The sequence below is a fragment of the Rhinichthys klamathensis genome, unplaced genomic scaffold, assembly GCF_029890125.1.
Source record: "Rhinichthys klamathensis goyatoka isolate OS25496 unplaced genomic scaffold, OSU_Roscu_1.1 h1tg000417l_1, whole genome shotgun sequence".
Taxonomy (NCBI): Eukaryota; Metazoa; Chordata; class Actinopteri; order Cypriniformes; family Leuciscidae; genus Rhinichthys; species Rhinichthys klamathensis.
Window position 1 is genome coordinate 177,172 of NW_026606915.1, and position 19,473 is coordinate 196,644.

At 37.1% G+C, this 19,473-nt stretch overlaps 3 protein-coding genes across 6 annotated transcripts; all 3 read right to left on the minus strand.

The window, feature by feature from the left end:
• Positions 1-386: 386 nt before the first annotated feature.
• gtf2h2 (general transcription factor IIH, polypeptide 2) lies at positions 387-4,855 on the minus strand. The gene is made up of 15 exons (XM_056235246.1): positions 4,600-4,855; positions 4,346-4,423; positions 4,218-4,254; positions 4,020-4,106; positions 3,883-3,933; positions 3,747-3,801; positions 3,557-3,662; positions 2,699-2,789; positions 2,533-2,620; positions 2,335-2,442; positions 1,975-2,038; positions 1,178-1,281; positions 982-1,084; positions 868-907; positions 387-621 (listed from the first exon to the last, which is right to left on the minus strand). The coding sequence occupies exons 1-15, from the start codon at positions 4,653-4,655 to the stop codon at positions 511-513; spliced, it is 1,179 nt and encodes a 392-aa protein (XP_056091221.1). The 5' UTR covers positions 4,656-4,855; the 3' UTR covers positions 387-510.
• Positions 4,856-5,546: 691 nt separating this feature from the next.
• oclnb (occludin b) lies at positions 5,547-13,183 on the minus strand. Of its 3 annotated transcripts, XM_056235245.1 has the most exons (10): positions 13,087-13,183; positions 10,231-10,341; positions 9,883-10,127; positions 9,458-9,852; positions 9,074-9,241; positions 8,025-8,131; positions 6,674-6,775; positions 6,366-6,537; positions 5,994-6,035; positions 5,547-5,821 (listed from the first exon to the last, which is right to left on the minus strand). In XM_056235245.1, the coding sequence occupies exons 2-10, from the start codon at positions 10,272-10,274 to the stop codon at positions 5,723-5,725; spliced, it is 1,374 nt and encodes a 457-aa protein (XP_056091220.1). In that variant the 5' UTR covers positions 10,275-10,341; positions 13,087-13,183; the 3' UTR covers positions 5,547-5,722. The 3 variants fall into 3 exon arrangements, with proteins under 3 accessions (XP_056091220.1, XP_056091219.1, XP_056091218.1); XM_056235244.1 differs by having other exon boundaries at positions 6,674-6,772; positions 9,458-10,127; XM_056235243.1 differs by having other exon boundaries at positions 9,458-10,127.
• Positions 13,184-14,464: 1,281 nt separating this feature from the next.
• Positions 14,465-18,731, minus strand: marveld2b (MARVEL domain containing 2b). 2 transcript variants are annotated; one of them, XM_056235242.1, is made up of 7 exons: positions 18,595-18,731; positions 16,639-17,841; positions 16,506-16,535; positions 16,255-16,427; positions 15,871-16,042; positions 15,521-15,571; positions 14,465-15,169 (listed from the first exon to the last, which is right to left on the minus strand). In XM_056235242.1, the coding sequence occupies exons 2-7, from the start codon at positions 17,803-17,805 to the stop codon at positions 15,050-15,052; spliced, it is 1,713 nt and encodes a 570-aa protein (XP_056091217.1). In that variant the 5' UTR covers positions 17,806-17,841; positions 18,595-18,731; the 3' UTR covers positions 14,465-15,049. The 2 variants fall into 2 exon arrangements, with proteins under 2 accessions (XP_056091217.1, XP_056091216.1); XM_056235241.1 differs by lacking the exon at positions 18,595-18,731 and adding an exon at positions 18,187-18,289.
• Positions 18,732-19,473: the final 742 nt, after the last annotated feature.

Genomic DNA, 19,473 nt, shown 5'->3' on the forward strand with positions numbered 1-19,473 from the left:
TGTGATCCGTTTAGAGTTTTGTACGAAGAGTTTTGAAAATGTACACCTTGTGAAAATAATACCAAAGATAATAAAAAACTGTAAATGTTTGAAAAGTTTAATTAGTTTAAACAGATAGTCTAAACTGGACCTGTACAGGTTTGCTCATAAATTAATGAGCACAGGCAAGTACATTAACATGGCATATAAGGTACAAAATACAGAAACAGCTGTCATGTTAAGTCTATTACAAATACAAAATAGGACACTGGAAAACAGCACAAAAATGTTTTTCTCAGTTGTTTCATTTGGTCCAGTGAGACTCTTTTCCCCATAGGGGGCGCCCCTACATACAGTTACAGCTTGATGCATGTAAACAGAAAACCAAAGAACTGACGATTGTTGGTTTTCATTATCTTAACCCTCAAAACTCAGTGAGAGTCTAATTCTGTGGCTGATGGCTTTCTTCATCTCTCAGTTTCTATTTGTACTTTAGTTCACAGAGATGTCTTGTAGTCAGACCGTCTTGCATCAGGACGTCCCGTCAGTCTGCATGCAGCCGGGACAGGAGTGCAGTGTGTCATGTATGAAGAGATCACATTCCACACAGAACACTTTTTTACACGCTAGACAAGTAAACACCTGCAGGGAGGAGAAAGGAGAAAACAATCAGGCGGAATGTTATTTTAATCCCAGACTAAAATGCATGTTTAAGATGTTTTAAACTCATACTGAAAAATCTTAAAATATGTCCGTGCCATTGTTTTGTCTCAAGATTCACACAAGTAATGTGATTTTCTAAGGCCTAATCCTGGCTTAATCTAAGCCCTGTCTGTGGAACCAGACCTTAATGTTCACCTACAAAATATTTGAAATGGAAAAACCTACACTTTTGTCCTTCAACTCTCCTTGGCAAGCTTCACAGAACCTGAAAAGACACAGATTAACGCTATGAAACAGGCTGAAACGAGACAGAGCGATCACAGTGAGTGCGGAGCTCACCTCTCTCCCTCATACTCCTCCAGTGGGGTCTCCTGGAAGGCCTCCAGGGGGAAGAGGTGGTGGAAGGAACGGGCCAAGTGTGGAGCGGAAACTAAAGTCAGACCTGCTCCAGAGAGAAGACAGACTGAGAACTGAACACATCGATGCTCTGAAGATTACTGTAAAGACTGAAGAACAGGGACATGCTGAGACCCACCACACACTTTACACTCCACGGGCAGCTCAGTGTATTTAGCTCGGCACTGTGGGCAGTAGTAGCCGCCGAGACTGAGTACTGGCTCACCAGTGCTGTCTAGGTGCCTAAAATATTACAAAATAAATTCGATTTAAAATTGTAATTAAATATAATTATGCATAAAATCGGAAAAATTATACACCAAATCAGCATATTAGAACGATTTCTGAAGGAACACGTGACACTGAAGACTGGAGTAATGGCTACTGAAAATTCAGCTTTGCCATCACAGGAATAAATTATATTTTAAAATGTATTGAAATATATAAGTTGTTTTGAATTGTAAAATGGTTTCACAGACCAGGCTTAAGTCTAGTCCCAGACTAAAATGCATGTTTGAGCTGTTTTAACTGAAAGCAACTTGTACTGAAATATCTTAAAATATGTAAGTCCTATTGTTTTGTCTCAAGATTCACACCAGTGATGTTTTTTTCGTCTTTATAAAAAAGCTCTATTTGCCCTATTTGAACTAAGGCCTAATCTAAGCCCTGTCTGTGAAACCAGGCCTTTGTGCTCTCACTGTATTTTTGATCAAATACATGCAGATTTGGTGAGCATAAGAGACTTCTTTCAAAAACATTAAAAACATCTTACCGACCCCAAACTTACATTAAATCTAATTTATAGTATAAACAGTACTATTACACTATGGTAAAACAAATGTAACATTAGAAACAGATTTAAAATGATAAATAAATATAAATGTAACATGATTAAACATTTTTCTTAAAACATGATCATCTTTAATCTTTACTCACGACATGCTGAACGAGGGTTTGGCATCCTGATCAGACATGGAGGCTATGACATGCTGGGGGAAACCTAAGCAAATTATTATGTGCATTAAAGATATTGTAGAAGAATACAAATTATATATTGTAGCTTACGCTGATACATTATTTCCTAGAAAAGCTTTACATTAAAGTGCAGTGAAGACTAATATAAACAAAATGACAAATTTCAGCAGAACATTCACAAAATTCTACACATTTATTAAGTACTTAGGCTAATTTGATTACGCTTTCAGCAACCAGAAATAAGGCTTACAATTTCAACTCAGTGTAAGACACTTCAGCATGTTTAAATCGTTTAAATATGGTGAAAATGACAGTGATTACCCATGCGAATGAGGGAGCACTCTGAGGAGGAGCTGGCAGGAGGAGGCTTCACATGCTGCATCAGAAGCTCTTTAAAATGACTCTCATCCAGTATCACATTGTATGTTCCTGTTGGGCAAAGCAGAATAAAAAAAAATACAAATAAAAAACCTAGACAAATGAAAACCTGTAACTGTATATACAAGTAAGACTACCAACCTCCGGTTTCTCTTGTGAGAATAGTACACACTCGGACCTCTGCTGACAGGCCGATCACAGACACTCTGATTTTCAAACCATTCAGAGTCTGTTGATATATTAAAACACATTCAACAAATCTTACAAACCATTACAGTAAGCAGCCATTAAATTCATTCAAACTCACTTTGATAAGCTCATAGATGTTGGCTGGGTCACAGGTAGTGAGACTGCTGAAAATAACCAGGATCTCTTTGCTTGTATGAGCAGGCATGTGTCTGCATGAAAATAGAGATATGAGATATATTACTGTGTAGATGATCAAGACAATGTGTATATGTTTGTACAACTTTCAAGCATACAGCTGTGGGTACAAATCCAGTACTACAACTGAACTGTAAACAACATATAAGGTATATTGCAAAAAAAAAAACAGGTAGATGGAAACGCCAGGATGTGCATAAATAAATTCTAAAAATGATCATAAAAAATGTATGCGCTCAATTGAGGTGAATCTTTTTCTTATCCGATAGGAAGACATGAGCATAAACTATGATGGAAACACAATTACTGAATAAATCCTTTGATGCAAACAGTGATGATGAAACAGTGCTTTATTCACAAATGTTTTATGCGATTTTCCAATTTTGTGCATAAGTTACAGGCACACTACTATGTACATTTTTTTTTGTTCAAAATGTAAAAAATGTATATAATGAGCAAGTACATCATGATTCCGTCATCCAAACCGTGTTTTTGTCTTATCCTGAATGACTACCTTTAATAAGTGTTTATATTCTTCTGACTATTTTAGACAAGGTGGGACGACAACCGCTGCACAGTAGCTCCGTACCTGCGTGACTCGTCATATACATAAAGAGAAGTAGCTTCGGCTACAATGTTCGTCCGCAAGATGCATGTTTTGTTTATCAACTGCTATAGTGTGAAACGTTGCAGTGTACTTTTAAATTTGCAACTTTGGATGAAACATAACTACTGAGTTCACTGAACACCCCTCTAACCTCTCTGCTGACATGTGCCTTACTTCAGAGTCTGCATAGCCACGTTGAGAGAGTTGTAGAGGGACGGTTCCCCGACACATGTGGAGTCCACAGCTTTCTTCAGAGCTGCTATATGCTTCTTAGGGTTCCCTAGTAAGAGTAAAATAATGTGAACTGATGATGATGATAAAGAACACTTCTCAAACCATGCAAACATAATACTAATGTATCAACCTGCAAGATCAGTGAGCTTCTCCGCCCTCTTGTTCTTGGTGGCAATGATCCCTATCTGTGACGATACGGTACAGTTAACAGAAGCTGCATACTCTGTGAAAACTCACAGACAGATACACAGAGTCAAGTGCATTACCTGACTGATTGGATTCTGGTCAAAGTATTCCTCGACAAAATACTCCATCAGCTGAAGAATGTAAAAGAGCAATTTTGACAGATTTCATATAATGTTAGCCTTCCATACTTCACTATAGATGCAGTGCTACTACTAACCTTCAGGGTGGAGGTCAGCCTGTTGGGCTTAAGGTCTTGATCTTCCATTGATCTAGATGAGTCAATGATCACAAAAAGGTGCCGCATCTGGGTTTGGAGGAATTTTATGAGGCTTTATGATCAGTTTCTGATCAGTAAACAAAGATAAATAAATAAACAAAATAGTGCTATAATGGAGGACAGTAAATTGCAGCTTACCATCCCAAGCCGAACTTGTCCATGACTCTCAAACACTCTGCAAAGTGATAGACAGACTGTACGTGAGTATCAAACCAAGATACAATCAGCTCAAACTGATGTTTATATTCTGCATTTGAGTGCTGCACCTTTTCCTCTTTGCCTGGAAAAGAATGTCCTCCACAGTAGCTTTGAGAGATCCAGACTCATCCTCCTTCAGCACCTCCCTGACAGAGACACGCGTCAACTGGTCATTACAGAATATGTGCTCTCATGCACTTAATAAAGAGCAGTAGGTGACAGTCTTGTGATGCGCCTTAAAGATATTAAGCCATAGTTTTGTATTTTTAAAATAAATATTTTTTAATTAAGGCACGCATAAAGCACTTTCAACGTCTCTCACCATGTTCGTTCGTATCCTCCTTCCCAGCGTTTTGTTCTCTCTGGTTCTTCATCCATGCTGTAGAAGTTTTTCAGACTGTCAGGTTTCTTTGGGAGGAATGTTGTAAGAACTATTCTTCTGAAACTCTCTCTTGCGTTGTATAGATTTTCCAAATGTACCTTGTAACAGCCAATAGAGCGAAAATGTCTAAAAACTGGATTTTTGTATTAACGACATTGTGTAGCTTGCTCAGTGAACTATAAAAACAACAGTTCATGGTATTACCATAGACAGTAAAAGAAAGGGTATTTCTTTCGTGCAACCCTTGTACGTCGATTTGTTATGTCCCCCGGTACAAAATGCAAACACTAGTTCCGAGTTGTGGAAGGTCCTACGTGTTCCACATCTAGATCCATAAAACGTAGGTTTGTTTGTTATGATTAGCCTTTAGTTGCCCCCTTTAATTAATTTTATAAGCTGAAATGAATACAAAAGACATTTTGAAATTGAATAGCTTTACTTTCCCAACACAAATACAACAACAAAAATGTACTGTAGGCTGCATTCAAAATCATTGCCTGCCATTAAAATTGCTCAACAATGAATTTATATATATATATAACTGTATAGTCTGTAATAGGCTAATTATATAATTGTAATTGAATTCACACCCATTCTCTAGGTGTGTACTTACAAAACAACAACAGGGAATATTGCTATTCTGGTGACAGATTAATCAACAAGTTAAAAAAAATCCAATAAACATTATAACAAACAACTTGTATTAGAATGTCTTTGCTTGGAGATCCCTAAAACTACAACAAAAAGTGGTCACAGTCTTGCTCATGTTTAAGATACATTAACCTTGGCTTGACTAAAATTACTACAGCAAAAAGATAAAAGGTTAAGAGACGACATCATCTAGCTTTAAAAAAAAAAAATTAAATACTTCATAGAAACCACAATATTTTTGATCAAGTTTAGTTTGGCTCAAAAGCAAAAACCTGTCTATATAAAACAGCAGCCATACATTTTCTTGATAATAATACAATGATACAGATTTTTAATACAGAAATACAGATAAAGTCCCAAAGCAAAACCATCATGTGACAATGTGCCTTGCTGAGTTTCCAGTGCCAGGTTTTTATTGTCTGTGGTCATAGTCGCTGACCCTTCTTTTGATGAGGGAGAGTTTTCTCTTTAGCAGTCTACACCTTTTCTTTTTCATCTGATAGTCTTCAGACTGTGAGAAAGGTAACAGGTCAGCATTTATATTTACACCTATACACTTCTAACATAATTATTATCTGCGACTTCTTTATAAACAATAGTTATTTTAACAGCTGTGACAAATCATGCAATTATTCTATAAATATTCTAATCTGAACTTTTATGAAAGATTATGAAGATTTTACCTTCTTTAACCTTTTGAGCCTGTTGTATTGATCCATGGCATCCTTTTTTAGAGAATAAAATCAGGAGTAATATATATCAATGCAACATGTTTGAATACTACTACTACTACTAATAATAATAATATCAGAATAGATAGAGAAGAGATCATTTTCAAATTAAGTTTTGTTGTTGTTTTTAAAGGTGGAAGAGATACTGTGAAAAAATAGAGATTAAGTGACATTATACTATAAGACTTTCCACTCATAAACTTGAATTATTGTGACAGACAGGCAGAGCTCAGCAGATCAAGTAACATCTGCATAATAAGAGTCAGAAGAATGAAAGAGATCCAAACTTTAGAAGAACTGTTTTCATTTTTATAGATCACATACCAGGAACTGTGGGCTGCCTTCCTGTAATCTGTCCAGCTCTCGATCTGCATCTGCCAAGCCCTGATTAATATCATCTACCTCGGCCTGAAGACGCTTATACTCCATGTGATCTCTGTCAAACTCTCTCTTGTACTCAAGCCTCTCCTGCTCATTAATGATGGGAGGATACTCACTGAGAGTAAGACAGCATGGATTAGAGGTAGAGGGGAAAATGGGACAAGAGTGATACTGATTACATAGTCACAAATTCAGAGTAAAAAAAAGTACATGCTCCAATACTACCAACTATAACTTAAAGATTCTCTTACGTTTCACGATCAGTGTCCAGCTCATCTCCAGACTCTCCAGTGTCATAGTCTCTCAGTTTGCCCTTCAGTCCACTCAAAGAGCTGGTCAAGTCAGAACCACTACTGGGGGAAAAAGATGCGTTTAATTAAAAAAAATAATATCAATAGAACTTTTGTTAATAACTTTGTTGGTTGCAATGAAAATTGTAACATCACACCAGAGTAAAAAAGCTTTCTGTAATTTCAGTCAGTTCACAGTGGTGGAACTGGTTATTCATGTTCATGAAAAACAAAACCCATCAGGTCACATTCATACAGGGACAAGATTTCCTGGATTCCTTTGCTCTGTGGCATCTAGTCTAGTGACAGGTCATTATAACAATTGACCACTATTAAAGGGCTGGTATAATGCCCCTTTTTACAAAATGTAAAATAAGTCTCTGTCGTGTATGAAAAGATTTAGCTCAAAATACCCCACAGATGATTTTTTACAGCATGTTAAAATCGTCCCTTTTTGAGGGTTAAAAACGCATCATTTCGTGTGTGTCCCCTTAAATGCAAATGAGTTGCTGCTCCCGGCACAGAGGGCAGAGCTTCAAGAGCTCTTGTGTTAGTAGCTCCGATTACCTCACACAGACATGCACTGAAATGTCAGAAACTGTTCTGCCTTTTATGTTTAAACTGGAGTCGGACAATGACGTAGAGACTCAAGAAAAAGTGACGACATGTAGAACGCAACAGGACGTTTCTGAATGGTTAGATGATGGATTTATGTTGCTGATGTGGAGTTAACTATCTTCAATTAGCATATTGTGTCATGATAATCTATAAAATTGCTTGTGTGGGAGCTGTTGTAAAATGCCTACAGAGTGACATGCTATTTGTGTTACGTACTGTATTGCATGTGAAAAGACGGACAGCTTGAGCAGACTCACAAATGTGCTCGACTAACTCTTCCTCTTCTCATGGACTCACCCCCTTTGTTACATGTTCCCGGGGGCGGGGTTTATGTAAATTTTAGGGTTAGTGATGTCACTAACCCGGGAGGAATGTCGTCTAGTCCCTACCAGCCGTTTGTTGTAGTCCTTAAAAAACGATTTCTTTAAAAGCAAATGTCTTCCTTTGCTTAGAACTTTGAGTGTTGTAACTTTGCAGACGTTGTTTATGCTCAAACAGCAACATTACACACTAACTAAAGTTAGAAAAGTGAAATCATAATCAACCACCCCTTTAATAATTAATATCTACAGTATATATCCAATCATATTCTAAAATGGTCAAGCCCAATTCAGACACAAAAACAATCCATTGAACAAAGTCTACAGAAAGACAATAAGTAATGTATTGTTTGCTCTTCACTGAGAGAACCTACCTTGGAAGGTAAATTGGTTTCTGGCTGTAAACCATTGGCTGTGCAACACCGATTTGGTCATTGGGGTCACTGACAAAAGCCTCTGGATCTCCAGACACATTATTAACCTGAAGAAAAACAAAGAAAGACTGAGTTCATATCTGGACATTTTTAAAGAAACTTTACTTTAGGCAAAAACACAGTACAATAAATATTGTACTGAAGAAGTATTCAGTTCACCCTTCAGCTGTTTTTTTATATTTAATTTTGTTACAGCTTAGAAACATAATGTACATTTAATGTGCCATTTTTTATAATACGCCACTCTTGCATAAAAGCCAGCATGACAACATTTGCCATCTTAAAATATTTTCACCCATCATTTGGTAGTCTAACTCATTTAAGTGTTTTGCTGTATGCCTCTTCAGCGTCTCTGTTTCCCCAATGCAGTCAGCCTTTTTGTATGGTAAACAGTCTGGACAAACATTAAAAGGCAGGCAGAACCGGTTCCACCACTTCCACAAATACCATCATGACATAAAGGACGAAACTACCACTGCTCACACAACAAATTGTGTAAGAACAAAGCCAATGGAGTGACCTAATAACTCTAGAAGGGTTTTTTTTTACAATATTGCCACCTACCAATTCATAGACTTGTCACTGTTTTCCATTCATTTCATTGTGAAATTTTGGATCATAATCATGCTTTCCATCAAGTGAAAGTGCATAAGACTACACACCCAGAAACTAGACATGAAAAAACCTCTTTGTGTCTTCCTCTGAAACTTCTCTTTTTGGAAGAGTCTTAAATAGCAATGCTCTAGTGTAGACCAACAATTCTCCTAAAATGGTGGAGCAATTGTAGGCACCACACACAACTCTTGAAAACAAGACAACAAGCATCAAGAAGCATTCTGGGCTATATACTGTATAGCAGTAGTACAGCCCAAGTACTACAAAAAGGATTACATTTCATGACCTCATGAATCCATGGGTTGTACTGAAATTCTCAATTTAAATCACAAACTAAAATGAACACAACAGGTGAACAAATGAAACTTTCTTACCCATTCCCCAATGCCTTGAGAAGTGAGGCCATCGGTGATGGTCTTCACATCATACCACAGAACGCGGGCCATGCCGTATCTCCTCATCTGCCCTCGGGTCTTCACCGCAAACACAAGTAGGATGATCAACCCAACCACCACCAGAAATCCAAGAACAACGGCAATAGCCTTGTAGAGAAGAGAAAGAAATAACACTTTAAATTGCACCAAAAATTAGATCACAATATAGAGGACAATGTGGCAGATATATATTCTATATTTGCATAACCAAAAAAGCTCACTCTCAACTTGCATTTCTGCACAATAGAAAGGAATTAAGTTGCGTCTGATAATAACCAACCTGAACTGAACAAATACTAGATTATGAAGACTGCCCATGCTCACCTCTTCAGGCTCCACTACACAGTAGTGGTATAAATATTGATTGAGGAAGATCCCAGAGGCCTGATCTTGGTTCTGGTATTGTGCACACAGCTGCAATATCTGGCTATACATCATGGATCCAGATGTCTGAGAAGTGGGGTTAATAGCGACAAGGTACACGATGCTAGCGATGAACATGAGTACAGCCAGTATGGCACAAATGATGATGGAGGCCAGATAGAATGAGAGAGACTGTGCAGTTTTCTGCCTCGACACCACCAGGATGAAGATGATGAGCACAGTGATAAAGGTGATTGCCGCAATCGCGATGATGAAGCCCTTGCCTGATTTCGGATCCATGTACGTGCCTCCTCCATAGCCTCCGAGACCCCCACTTCCACCTCCTCCTCCATAGCCTCCATAGCCCCCAACACCCCCACCATAACCTCCTCCATATCCACCGCCGTACCCTCCACTGACAGAGCCACCCATCCCAAGACCACCAAGCCCCATGTTGCTTGCATCATAGTCCCATGCAAGTGTGGAGGCCACGCAGGCAAACACAGCCACACACATAATGATTATAATGATGCACAAAATCTTCATCACACCTGGGGGTGATGTCCAGCGGTAAAAGTGAAGCATGTCATCAGGGTGGTAAGAATGGGTGCGACGGGAGGTTCTGTGGTGACTGAAAGGATCAAGCGAAACAACATGGATAAGTAAGGAGTCATTGACGAAAACTTGACTCTACTGAAAAATGATGATAACAAACTCTCTAAAATACAACTTACTGTCTGCCGCCATATGGGGGAGGGTGACTTGATTTTCTTGGCATGATGTCAGCTTCCTGGACAAACTTCACAGGGTGCCAACAGAAGTTTTCCTTGGACACAGAGGTGACACTGCAAGAAAGCAGGGTAAATTAACCCAAGTGTTAATGACAGATACATGTCAATATAACTGATACTAGGGGTGAAACGATGCCCTCGTGTCACGATTCGATGCATATCTTGATACTGAACTCACGATACAATATTATCGCGATACTCCAAGACATATGGTAAAAGGTTAACAAAAAATGTACTGTTGATTAAAATTCTAAATTTGGTATTACAATATGGGGGTGGAAACAAATAGGCTTAGACTTGATGCTGATAACCCAATGCACAGGACAATGGTGACTATTCATGATTCTGAAGCTGAAAATACAGAATTATTTTAGACGAATATGCTTGCACTTTCACTGACTAGATACATTTAAAATAATGTAGGCATTATCAGCATCACACAAATGTTCCCCCCATTGCATTATTATATACTATATTATATATAGTAGTTTAAAGTAGTATTTGCACTAAAACTCTTTAAACTTGATTTTTTTCCTCACACAGTAATTTTCATTTTGGTTGAACTATGCACAATACAGAATTACAGATTGCCACTATCCACGATACATACTGTTGCATTTTTGTATTGTGATATATTGTGAAACAATATATTTTTATACCCCTAATTGATACTGATCACCATAACATATTCAAGACTCTATATCCATACAAGTCAGATACCAACACATAATTACTGGCACATGATGATAAAACTCAAAGGAAAGATTTGAAGGAAAGCATGGGCCATTAAAAAGACAAGCTCAGGTTTGTGTAATTTTACAAATATTTACAAGACATAGTCTAACCTACAAGAATCATGAGACTTTGTTGTTTCGCTGTAAATCTGGCAGTCCAGAATTACTGTCCCAAATGTTTTTCCAGTCATGTTTAGATCTTTGGAAAAAGTGGTCTGTTTGTTGAAAATATGAATGCCTTTGGCTATGATATCAACACAGATAGCACTTGTCATGCTGGTTGTGTGCTTGCGTTAGACTGTGACTTGAGAACTCCATGACTATATGAACTCAGAATCAAAGCCTGAGTTGACAGAGAAAGTTGATGATCAGCATCGTACCAACAAAGACTGACTAAATTGGTTTGGCTTTGTCAACTTGAAATTAATCCTGAGTTTGTTCAACTACCATCATGGTACAAGCCCCTGGTCTCAAGAGAAGTTTTACACATAGCTCCAAGTTGTGAAAAGGAAATAGTTTTAGTGTTTCTGAGAAGCTTATTACAGATATATGTTCACCTTCACCTAGGCAATCCAAAAAACAAATAAATACAAAATTATTAATGTTAAAGATGTTGATATAAGACCACTTCACATAATTTCTTTAAATATATATTTTTTGTAAATCCAAGGAATAATCTTGTTTAAAATGACTTTAAACTTGAGAATATTGCAACGTAGAAAGTAGGTTTTAATATATTTAAGTGAAGTACTGTATGTTTTTTTGTTGTTGTAGTGCATATGTTAAATTTGTCAAAAAATAGCACATCTCTGACACAAATGTGTTAAAGATCTTAACTGTGTTGAGAGAAATAACACTGGTTGAGCAAGTAACAAAAATGTGTTGTCCTCATGGCACATGGAGGTAAGAACTAACAGAGGGTGTGTTGTTTTTAACACATTAGTTTTAAAAGTGTATAATTATAAACCCAGACCTAAATTGAGATTATTTAATACATTAATTTCACATTACATTAATATATCTTTAATTCTAATTTAAAATATATATATATATGGCTGACCAGAGATAGAATGCTATGACACCTTTCAATATTCATCTGGACCCACAAAGATTGCACAAAACGGGACAAATTTTGCCATAATTGTTGAGAGAGTAAAACAGGATTTTAGAGTTGTCTGTGTTTTATGAATTTATATACTTGTTTCCAATTATATTTAATGTGCGGATAATTCCGCTGTTGCGAACCCTAACAGGAGTAGCCGAAAAGAGATGGATGTTTCCAATTATATTTGTCCACATATTTTGTTGATCCTGGAACAGCATTCCTGTCTGAAATTTTAGCCCTTGCCATATCCCTACCCCTAAACATAACAAGGGGAAATTACTGATGTAGAAGCACCTAACCTTGGTTGTAAGCCTAAACTTGACATAAACTGTAAACTTGTCCCTCAAATCTGATTGGTTAATTGGAATGTTGTTCCATTATCAACAAAGATGTTGATCCAGGCACATGTTGTACTTGGTGAAATCACATTCATCTCACACCCTGATCGACAGGGTGTAGCAACAACACCCTGACTCGCTGTATTTTGAATTAATTTACTGAGTGTAGGGATTAGTAGCAGATTTTTCTCAAATTCTTTAATTTGTATCAAAGAAATATGAGAATATTATATAACGTTTGAGATCTAATGAACGATAAATATTCAGTTACAGACTAAGCAAAGTTTGTTAAAGAACTTCCTATCGTCAGTAGGCTAGCCTTTACTGCCGTTTGATTAAATGCAGATTCGAAAAAAATACCCAAATAGCCTACCTGAAATTGGCACCTCGAGTTTTGTAACCAAAAAAAAAAAAAAAAAAGGATAAAACTATGCTTGACAAAGAAAAAAAAAAACATGATAGACGCTTTAAAGTACACCTATTTACATTTCTAAAAATTAGTACCGCGCAACATAATTGTGCGTATCAGTAAAACACATTTAACAAACCTACAAGTCAACTGGGGCTATAAACAAACAAAATAGATAGGAGTACATAAATTAATCGTATCGAGGAAACTCACCTTCTTCCTTTCGAAAGCAGTCAACGCTGGAAAATATTTGTATACCTCTTCCTCGCTCTTTACAGACGCTCTTTATTTCTCGGAGCTGAAAGCGCTCAGCCTCCTTCAGGAAACGCCCGCTGGAAGTTTAATTAACCTGCAGTCACCCTAACAACAACACATCACTGAAAGCACAGGTGTAGCCACGCCCTCAACGTGACAGATGCAAGACGAGCCCGTTTCATTTGCATATTGATTTTCACAACCTACATGTTAGCTTTGCTTTATGTTAGAAAATATGTCTAACATAACTAGTAGTTTTTAGACAACAAAGATGTGATTTAGGGCTATAATGGTTTAGGACATGCTTATAATGTTTTAGTCCGAGCCTCCGAGGACCCCGAGCGGGGGCCACAAGGAAGTGCTAGAGGGTCCGTGAAAAAGTTTAGAGAAAAACTGTGTAATAAAATTTACAAATAAATACATAGATAAAATTAAAATAAATGAATTACATTAAAATACATTTAAAAAATAGCATTTACCGTATATAATATAAAAAAAATGTTAAAATAATGCAACAATAGAAATTTAGAAAATATTTTCCACGTTTTACAATTTTGTTATAATTTTGTTTCAAACTAATAACCATATTTATAATAAGTGTCTTTATACCATACACTATATAAATGTATTTAATAAAAATTGATCCCATTTGGGGGTTAGGGTGGCAGATATAGGTTAAGTATACCACATTTGTAAAATATAATTGCAGTAATTAAGTAATAAAATGCTTGAAATTTAAGAATCATAACATTCAGGGAGTTCCCGCTCCAATTTGAAAACAAATCTTCTACGTCATATGCACGAATTGAAAGTGATGTAGAACACCAGCTGAACATTTTTGACTCCCCAAATCATAAACCTGTAAATCTGGAATGCACTCCAGTCATCTTTAATTAGAAATAAACAGTTTTTGGGTTTAACTGCTTTGCTAATCGTCTCTTGTTGTTAAACATGTGGCTCAAAAGTATAATGTAATTATGGTTTCAATTACCATAAAAAAAACACATCAAAGCTGCATTTAAAAAAATAATTACACAATTATTCTAGATCATTGTTATTAAATACAATATTCAGTATTTATGAGACATAAGTGTGGACAAAAATGTACAGTAAATGAGCACCTTTTCTTCCTGGAGTCCACTGCAGCTTGTAACCTGATACCTTTAGAGCTGTCAAGCCAGTAAAAGCATTGATTCCTTTACTGCAGATCTATATACAGATAAGGCTTTGAGCCACGTTGTCTACCGTAAACAAACAATTAGAGGTGGTTTGTTACCCTGTGTATAAACTACTAGTTCATTATTTTGTCAAAAAGGGAACCTTTGCCATTGCAATGTGGAGGCAGGCATATTTATTTTTTATCTACTTTCACAATCAGTTTAAAATGCTGACATTTGAAGGTAAACTGACACATAAGATAATACAAAATGGACATAAAACACACACATGTCTGTATAAAATACACAAAAGTGAAACTATTAATAAACTAAAAAAACTATACATATTCCAAGCAATTCAGGATCAGAGATATTGATAGTTCAACAAATACCACTTTAAGGGCTATTTACATTATATTCTCCAATGAACTGCAGGAACCTCAAAGATTCCTACTTCTAAAATTATACATATATGATTGCAATTTAAATGTTGCTCCACATGACATGACAGTAACTTAGTAACTTGCATTCGACGGATTCATGTAACTTCATTGCTGTGCTTTAAGTTGTAGATGTCCTTCATTATACTCCTTTGCTCTGTTGAATTCAATATGAAATTATTTTAATACCAACCGAGACCAAGCCAAACACTCTGTAAATTCCTGAAGATATAGTCATGGACAGTTTTGTTTCTGCCAGTCACTTCTTTTCTGGGGACCTCTGTGAAGTTCATGATAAACTTTGAAAGAATATTGGAGTTCTGTTTAGCTGTAACCATCATTCCAGTCCATAACTTTGTCATACTCCTGAATTTTCTGCTTTATGTGAGCAAGTTTGTTCTTCAGATATTCACATCTCTCTTTTTTCTCCAGGTACGTTGGATCCTAAAACAAGAAACAGGGAAAGTAATATTTGCCGATCACTCTCACACAGACAGGAAGTATGTAAACATGTCAATAGCTCCATTTACGTCCCCCTAACATTGCCAGTTTTTCAGTTTCAGCTGTTTGTGGAACTCAAACAGTTGAAACCGTCATTCTTTTGCAATGACTAAAGAATGTAGAAAGCCAACAGGCAGAGGATGAAGGGTTTAAAATGGGTTGAAGCAACTTATAGAACATAGGTCATCATAATTAACCTTCTTTGGGGAAAAAGGAAAATACCTACGCTTTATTCTGTTTATCATTTTTAAATGGATAGAAGTAGAACATATTAAAAAGTTAAATAATACTTACAGCCTTTTTTCTCTTATACTCTTGAATAACGCTTTTGATTCTCTCTTGTTCCTATGGGAGGAAAACAAAGTTTAATAAATCAACATCAAGATTTTGGGTTATACAGAATTGTCTTTGGGTACTGTGATCAGTCACCAGTTTTTCATCATTTTTAAATCATCTTTGTGCATTCACTAATTAATTTGAATTGTCATGTGGTATGACAAATTAATTTTTAAAAGTACAAATATTCCATGTATTTACTCAATTAATATGAGCTCATAAAAACTACCGGTAATTGTTAAAGTTTGCAAAAATTTGTGTATAATAATTGTAAGAATTTGCAAAATGCTGTTTAAACGATTAGCTACCATTTGGCTGGACGGCTGTTGTGGTAGATTCCTCATCAGATTATCCATTTCATCAAACTTCTGCGTTAAGACCTGAACCTCAGCATGAATCTCTTTATACTCTGCATACTGATCATTAAACACAGCCTTGTATCGCTCCCTCTCCTCATCAGTGCGGATTGTGGGATATTTCCTGTAAGGAGAAAAAAAAACAGAACGTATCAGGTATAGTCATATCAGATATAATCATTACAAAAGTGATGAATAAAAAAAAAAAAAGCACAAGGCAACTATAACCATTACTAAATATGTGTGCTAGTTTCCGAACAGTTTGCAGTTTATATATTGTATAAAATGTCTTGAATTCATTAATATTACTTAGGATAAGTATTCTTTGAAACTCACGCCACATAATCTGCAATGACCACAGGTTTGGGGATGTGGCCAGCAGGGATATGACCCCTTAATATCTCTGGTTCCATCATAACTGGAGGGACTGGTGTGCCATCAAATGAATCTGGATTGGCCATTACTGGAGCAGTTCGGATGGGCACAGAGACGCTTGACCCAGCATCAATCTGAGATTAAAAATGGCAGATTACAACAACAGTTTTTAAAATCTAAAAAACGTTCTTCTTTAAAATTCAACTGCTTACCATATTAAGTGGTAGTGCTGCTGATTTCATCTAAATACAAATAAGAACAGAAAAGCAAGAAAATTAAACTTTATTAGTTTAGTTTGAGTTATTTCATTTTTTTATTTCGAAGGACGAATGATTTGAACTTTACATCTTGTCCCAGTCTTTCTCTGCGCATCCTTGCAGCTTCATGTCTCCACAGCTTTAGACACACGCCTGCTCCCACAAAATACAACAGCATGTTGAAAAAGAGGAAGATGATGGCAGCGTTCTGCCCAGCCTCCGTTCGGCAAAACCCTGCATTGGGCCCAGCGTTGAAGTGTGGATAATAGCAGAGACCTCCACGGACAGTGTCTCGCACATACACAATTGCACCTATCAAGTAGAGCAATCCTAATGACAAGTTTATTACACACTCCGTGATTGGCCACCAGCTGGAGTCGAGTAGAATGGTACGATAATACATGGTCATTCCTAACACTACTAGAATGACAGTCACTATCCAGGCCACTCCAGCCACCACGATGACAAAAGGAGTCAAGGGTCCTGAGTACGAAATCCCAGTTCCTCCATACATCCCACCCATTGTTGATCCTCCATACGCTCCCCCATACATCTGATGCATTGAATAACCAAACATATTAAACCACTCATTATCCTTGTGCACGTATGCACAGACGCAAGCAAAAACAGCAGCCCCCAAAAGCAACTCCACGCATCCCAAAATACGCAAAAGTCCGGCCCAGGACTTCATGTACGCGTAGCGCAGATTGTAGTCCTCCACCTTCTCACTATAAGTCATAGCCGTCTGCAAAGAGCGTCCAGAAACCGATTCCAGTGGCTCCCCTAATAACATCGCCTGCTCCTTCCTTGAATTGTAGCTGCCTCCGGACCCTCCAAAAGGGTCTAGGTAAGAGCTGGGGGCTGTAGGTGACGGTGGAGGGGAGCACGGGACGCCTTCGGAGGTGGTGTTCACATCAGGTGGTGGTGGAGGAAAGGTCCATTTCTTGCTGCCTTGGTTGCCACTGGCTCTGAAGAAATTCTTCACAGAGTCAGGAATAAAGCGTCGGATGGGTTTGATGTCCATAGCATCATCCACCTGGTCTTCAACATCACTCGGGTAGAAATCTGGCCCAACAGGAGGGTGTTCGGGGAGTGGAGGTGGTGGTAAACTGTCATAGCTTGATTCTGCCACTTCACCACCAAGAGGGTAAGGAACCTGCTGACCCCACGGCAGTGAGCCGATGGGCACCTGATCATAGTGAGGCATATCTCTGACCCGATCAAAGCGGGAGGCTGACCCGTTTCCAGCTGACATATGGAAATCCTAGGGTGATCCTAACAGCTGACTGAACTGAGGATCAGAAAGTTGATTAATATATATTACAATGCCTGGAGTCACATACTGACATCATCTTTTACAAATATAAAAGTAAGGATTCACTGATATTAAATATCTGGCTGACACTAATAATATGTCATATGTTTTATAACCAATAAATAGTCAAAATGAATTAATAAGAAATAAATAAACACACTAAAACTTGTGTTTTAAAACACTAAAACGATGTAGGCTTTACAAAGTTATGATCTACAGTATGAAAAATGCACAAATATATCTTTCATCCCTATACAGATAAAAAAAAAAAAAAAACTTGCATTGGCTACTACAAAACCCTGAAATCAATGACTGTCTTACCTCGGTACAGTAGTTACATTGCCTCACGGGGTGAAATTAAAACCGTGTTTTTTCCCACTAAGCTCCCTGGAATAAAGATAGACAAATGTATTTTACACACTGGCGAGCAGGGCTCAAACGTAGAGAAATAAAAATGTAGCAAAAATGACTTTATGGTGACGATAGAACAGCTACATGATCTTTGCGAGGTTTGAAACCTGCCAGTCAACAAAGAACAGGAAAGAAATGAAACGGAACGAACGCATACAGGCTACACCTCGGCTCTAAAGTCATCCAAATAAGCATAAAAAGGAATACACCAATTTCTTACTGCGAGTTATAATTATAATTGTCTACATTAAACATGAGACTACAAGCTACATATTTTCGTCTAAAACACATATTTAAGAAAAAACATCGGTCTCATACCTGTTATCGATACTTTCACCTGTCTTCCGCCAGTGGTGCTACAGGTGAAGGGGGATCGATCACGTGACTTGTCCAGCCCCAATGTGTGATGTCACAATAGAAACCAAGTTTTCTAGTTTGACAAGAAAACAATCTATGTACACACACAAATGAGGAAAAGAAAAAAAAAAGTTTAACTATCGACACATTGTGTAGGTTGTTTTTTTTTGCAGGATGGCACTGTGTATGTACAAAAGGTGACAACGGTCACTAAGCTACTTATAAAAAAGTAAGAATTCATAAAGAACAAAACAGCTTAAAATTGTTTATTTTGGAATGAACTTAAACATCTTGCTAAACATACTGTAGTTGATTAGGCAAAACACAACAGCCCAACATATCAAAATGTTACATTCCTTGTGAACCTACTCACTGTTCACTACTCACTGAATTTCATTCATGTGACTGTTTTACTCCAATTACCATTTAATTAGTAAATTGGTTTGCAGTCATTTTTTACTAATACGATCACTGAAAAGAAACCAAGCTGCAACATAAAAACCTTCAGCCATCAATTGCAACAGCACTGGACTAAAGCTTTATAGTCTAGATATATGGACTGAAGCAACAGAAATCTTTTTTCTCCATTCTTACGTTTTATTATTATTCCTGCACTTGAAAATATGCCAGATGGACTCGATGATCCAAGAATGAATTTTAGCAATTTTAGAAGTAGTTAGTTTGATTATTGACAGAACATCAAGAGGGGAATAAAAGCAACAACAACAACAAAAAAGATTATAGCAAAAATAGAAATGGCAATTTGAAAGGACTGATTAAAGTGAATAAAACAGACTCTACATCATGAGTGAATTTGTCCTGCTGTAAACAACACTTAGC

Coding starts and splice junctions, on each gene's coding strand:
- gtf2h2 (XM_056235246.1), bottom strand. CDS start 4,655: ATGGATGAAGAACCAGAGAGAACAAAACGCTGGGAAGGAGGATACGAA. Junction 4,107..4,217: donor GACAAGTTCGGCTTGGGATG/GTAAGCTGCAAT, acceptor CTCCAAACCCAG/ATGCGGCACCTTTTTGTGAT. Junction 2,443..2,532: donor TCTCACAAGAGAAACCGGAG/GTTGGTAGTCTT, acceptor TTTGCCCAACAG/GAACATACAATGTGATACTG.
- oclnb (XM_056235243.1), bottom strand. CDS start 10,274: ATGCCAAGAAAATCAAGTCACCCTCCCCCATATGGCGGCAGACA. Junction 10,128..10,230: donor CCCCCATATGGCGGCAGACA/GTAAGTTGTATT, acceptor TGATCCTTTCAG/TCACCACAGAACCTCCCGTC. Junction 9,242..9,457: donor GTGTAGTGGAGCCTGAAGAG/GTGAGCATGGGC, acceptor CTTCTCTACAAG/GCTATTGCCGTTGTTCTTGG.
- marveld2b (XM_056235242.1), bottom strand. CDS start 17,805: ATGTCAGCTGGAAACGGGTCAGCCTCCCGCTTTGATCGGGTCAGAGAT. Junction 16,043..16,254: donor GTCATTGCAGATTATGTGGC/GTGAGTTTCAAA, acceptor TTCTCCTTACAG/GAAATATCCCACAATCCGCA. Junction 15,572..15,870: donor AACAGCCGTCCAGCCAAATG/GTAGCTAATCGT, acceptor TTCCTCCCATAG/GAACAAGAGAGAATCAAAAG.